The 5,267-nt window shown below is 32.7% G+C and overlaps 1 protein-coding gene across 1 annotated transcript in view; it reads right to left on the bottom strand.

The window, feature by feature from the left end:
- The window catches only part of DNAH14 (dynein axonemal heavy chain 14), a gene marked incomplete at its 5' end in the record, with an annotated part of 387,403 nt that overhangs the window by 163,622 nt on the left and 218,514 nt on the right, over nucleotides 1-5,267 (bottom strand). Inside the window, 2 exon segments of the mRNA XM_023730866.1 lie at nucleotides 58-287; nucleotides 2,781-2,865. Coding sequence (XP_023586634.1) covers nucleotides 58-287; nucleotides 2,781-2,865 — 315 coding nt within the window.

The raw sequence follows: 5,267 nt of genomic DNA on the forward strand, positions 1-5,267 counted from the left end.
CTTTATAACCATAAAGAGTTTTTAGTTAAAAGTCTAAGCATACTTATTTGAGCTTACCTCCTTGTGAATTGCTTTCAAATAATTCACGAACAAGGTTGTCAAAGTCATAGGTTACTTTTGCAAGAGAATCAGGTTCAAAACTTGAGCAAAATAGTATATCATCTTCATGTTCATCTTCACGTCTTAAAGTTCCTCCAAATGCCCAAGTAAATGCAAACACAAAAAGCTTTTGAATCATTGTTGTTAATCTATCAGGATTTTTCTCCAAATACCATGTACTTTTAGCCCTAGAGTAGACATGTATGGAAGGGTGAGAGTTAAAATTTTTATAAAACAATTCATTAATTTATTTCAATATCATGCCAAAGTTTCATCATTAAAAATTTTAGTAGAGTCAAGTATCAACATGTAAGTTTTAGAGTTAATGTGTAATTTTTCCTTTGATAATAGTCATATAAATTACACACTGCTATGATCTTTATTTTTAAAGTAACTAATGTTTAAGAAATTTGCACTCAGTCTTTATTTTATTTATTTAGGAGATATGATTCACTTTTACTTTAAGTCAATTTATTAGCTGAGAGTTAACTTTTCCTTTGGGAAAGGATATGATCTCATTTTATGTAGAAAGACTTAAGGAAACAGGCATTCATTTGGTCCTACTCTGAACCAACTCCTAGAAGTTGATTTAGTTCAACCTAGCTAATGCCAGGATGCGTGAAACTTGGGGAGAGTCTTCCCCAATATGGGTCAAGTCAGATCATACCTGGTCTGTAGAACCCTCAAATTACTATAGTGATAGGACTGATAGTGATGGGGCTGAACAAGAGGTTTGGGCCCAATTTCAAGACATTTTGAATAGCTCAGGATTTAACATTATCATAAAATTATTTATAAATTACGAGGAACTTAAAAATATATTATTGAACTAAAATTTATTAGCAATCATTAATCTATAATGCATGTGCACAATTCTATTTGAAATTTCTAGAATTTCCAGAATTCAGCAAGTATTTATTGAATGATTACTATGTATCAGTTACTCTAACAAAACAGACATGATCACTTTCCCAGGACACAAAAAAAATAATGCTAACCCATGGTAAGTGCAAAGAATGAAGAGTCCATGGTAAGTGCAAAGAATGAAGAGTCCAGAGTGCCATGAAGAATAATAATACAGGATAACTAATTAAGATTGTTGGAGTCAGGGAAAACCTCTTATCTTTGAATAAGCAACAGTAAAATTGAGACCTGAAGAATGAGCGAGATTTGGCAAGATGTAAGAGAAAGAGCCTTTTGAGCAGGTGGAATACATGTGCTAAGAGCATGAGGTCAAAAGATAATGGCTATTTGAGGAATTGAAAAACAAACAAACAAAACAGTGTCATTGAGGCACAGACAGAAGGTGAGCCTGGAAAGGTGGGTAGGAGCTGTTCAAATTGTGCCTATTTTTTTCCCCACTCTCAGTGTAATGACAAATCATTAAATGGCTATAAGCAGAGAAAAAAAAAAATCTAATTTATGTTTTAAAAAAGATCAAATTCTTGAATGTATGTACCAGGAGACATGTATAACCATACTAATCACAGTACTACTTACAAGCAAAAAATTGAAAATAAGCTAAATGTTTATCAATAGTAGAATGGATAAATACATTGTGATATACTTGTGTAACGAAATACTAGAGAGCAGTGAAAATGGATGAAGCACAGCTACATGTACAATGGATTAATCGGAGGGACGTAATGTTGAGCAAAAAATGAAAGATCATACAGAATGAGTGCATTTATTTAACATTCAAAAACATGCAAAGCTAAACAATATGTTGTTCAGGAATATATTACTCAATGCAAAATTGAGGACAGTGGTTATCTCAGATGATGGGATTGTATAAAATTTAGGATGACACACAGGGGACTTCAAAGATAAATAATATGCTTTTTATATAACTGGGTAGTGTGTATATGAAGTTTATGGTATCATTATTTATATTTTATGTGTATTGTATAAATATTCTTTTATGGCTACTCACTATTAAATAAAAAATAAAAATAATATCTGGTTGTTATGTTGAGAATGGACAATAAGAGTAAAGAGTATTATTGGGGAAATCAATTAGGAGATGATTGCAATCACATAGGCAAGAAATGATGGAGCTCTGAGCTATAATGGTGATAGTCAAGATGTATAGAAGTGAATGGACTGGAAGGCAGAGTTGATGAGTAGAAATGTTCTATCATTCAAAAGCAAAGGTGACTTGAATGTCTCAGGGACTTATAATGACATGTAGGAAGGCCTAGAAAGTAACTGTCCTGTTGTACAAAACAGCAGAACAAATACAGAATAATTTCCACAGCTATAATTTAATGAGGACTTACTATGTACCGGACGCTATGCTACACATCTAGCACATCACACTATTATTCCAGCTTTATAAATCAGAAAACCAAAGCTTAAAATATTTAGTAACTGGTTCAACATTTCACAGTTCATAAATGATTCATGAAGTAAATTCATGTCAATTTTATTCCTTTCTCAAGTATATACAGAGTCTGGACCAACATATTCATATAATGTCTATTTTTTCAAAAATTGGCATCATGATTGGTAATCTTGTTTTGGATATATAAAGCACTCTAAATTGGAATAAAATAAATTTAAGTGGAGTTGATATTACAAAATCACAAAAGTATTGGTTCACTGACAAGTAATTCTGTGACTATTTGAGGGCCTGGCAGCTAGTAGGTACTAAACACATTTGACGAATGAATGTAACTGACCTCTTTGCAATAGTCTTGAATTTGACAGACGCTTTTGATTTTGAAGAATTTGTCTCCATGGTTGAAGTGTCTTTCAAATCATCACCTTAAAGAGAAAGAGTATTTTTCCACAATTAATAATAGACCTAACATTTAGTGATTAATAAAGTTTAATTTTTAACATTGTTTAATTTGTGAACGGCCACAGGAGAACATCTCTGTTTACACAGACAGTGTCTTAGAGTTACCTTGTCAGACAAAAGTGGGAATTACTTTCCTAAGCAAAAGAGGAACAGAGAACGACCCTACAATTGTCTGAATCGATTCTTATTTATTCAAAGTATCAAACGGCATACTTTTGTTATTCATTCTATTCTCGCAACTTTATCATAAATTTTAAATTGTTCCAAAATAAAAAATTTAAAACATTCAGGTGACTATCTCGAAATATGGTGCACATTATAAACTAACATATAGATCCTAATAAAGTGAAGCACTAAAAAAAAAAGTTGTATGATCTCGAATAAGAAATTTATCAAAGTCAACATCAAACGTGCACTTCTGGCAGGTTAGAGTTGTCTCCCTCCCAGCCTCCTTTTTTGTCCAAGTCATCTATTCCATAGGACAGAGAAAGTGAATGGTTTATTCATTCCTCCTTTAAGCTTATTTTTCTTTTTATATATTTGTATTCTTATTATGAAAATAACATATGCTTCTTGTAGAACACTCAGAATAAAAATGCACAGAAAATAACAATAACCCATAATTCTACCATCCATAGATAATAACCATTAATATGTTGACACATTTCTTTATAGTCATTTATATAAATGCTTTAGATTTTATAAACATATATTTAAAATTTTAAACCTAAAAAAACAAAAACAGACTTGGGATCTTGTTCTGCTTTTTAACTTTCAGCCTGCCTTCATGTCATTGAAAATCCTTTGAAAGATGATTTTGTCGTACCATAATTTATTAGCCATTCTTCTATTGTTGGAATTCAGATTATTGCTGCTTTTTTATTATAAATAATTCTGCTATAAATCAAGCTTGTTGTGCATTAATCTTTCTGCACTTCTCTGATTATACCTTAATAATAAATTCATAGAATAAGAGATACTAGACAAAGTATAAAGACTTTTTGGCATATATTGTCAAATGGCTTGCCAAGAAAGATGGAATCAACTTGTACGTCAAATATGCTTCAGCATATTCTAACTATCAATGTGTTTTGTCCTTTCAAAAAAATCTTTGCCTATGTACTAGATAAAAATTTTGTCCTACTTTCAAATAAATTTTCGTTTCCTTAACTGTAAGGTTAAGCTTCTTAAAAAACTGTTTATTGAAAATTTTAGTACTTGTAGTACTGTACTGTCAACTTCCTTCTGCTATACTTAGCCAGGTGGAGAATAAAATGAATCTGATAAATCTTTACTTCATCTCTCTAGAATAGAATCTTTCTACTTTACTGAATGATCCCAGAGAAACCACGCCTAACATTAATTGGGGTTCAGGCCCTAATACATAATACTAGACATAATCTTGTTCAGCAGGTATAATACACAGCAAAACACCAAATATTTACTAATAAACTTTTTAAATCAAAAATATATAATCTCTAGTAGCTGATGAGGTAGATGACAGTCTTTTGCAATTGTGAAAGAGAGTTGAACTTCTGTCTTCCACTAGATGATTACCTGATACCCTCAAGGAAGTGTCCTAATCCTTCCCCATCATTTTCAAAATACCACAAGAACATAGTTTCTGCTCTTAAATGAGCCCGCAGTATAAACCATCAATTTATTCTACTTCTTGATTAGTTTGCTTCTTATTTCTCACAATGACCATTCCAAACCTCTATCACTTACCTCAAATGAAACTTTCGCACCTCTCTCAAATCACTAGATGACTTTGGCTCTTATTTCATGGGAAAAAATTGAAGTAATTGGGCATGATCTCGTTCAACTTTCCACCTCCCTTCCCAAAAACATTTTTATAATTATACCTATCTGTCTTAGTTCCTTAGTGCTGCTGAAACAAAAATATCACAAGTGTGTGGTTTTAAAGAACAGGAATTTATTTTCTCATAGTTGAGGAGGCTAGAAGTCCAACTTCAGCGTGTGGCTCTAGGGGGCAGTCCTTCTTTGTCTATTTCAGCTTCTAGTTGCCGGCAATCCTGAGTGCCTGGGTTTATAGACTCATTTGCCTCCGTCAGTATGAGACAGAGTCTATCTTCACTCACGTGCTTTCTTCTTTGTCTATTCTGCCCTTATAACTCAGAAGTGATTAAGTTTATAACACACCCTACACTGATAAGATCTCATTAACATAACAAAGAAAACTCTGTTCCCAAATGGGATTACATCCACAGGTATTCCCTTGCCGACTAGTCAATTTTGACTCATAGCGGCCCTATAGAACAGAGTAGAACTGCCCCATAGGGTTTCTTTTCCAAGGCTGTAGATCTTTACAGAAGCAGACTGCTACATCTTTCTCCTGCAGAGT

Source organism: Trichechus manatus, unplaced genomic scaffold (assembly GCF_000243295.1).
Source record: "Trichechus manatus latirostris isolate Lorelei unplaced genomic scaffold, TriManLat1.0 scaffold00039, whole genome shotgun sequence".
In the NCBI taxonomy this organism is placed as follows: domain Eukaryota; kingdom Metazoa; phylum Chordata; class Mammalia; order Sirenia; family Trichechidae; genus Trichechus; species Trichechus manatus.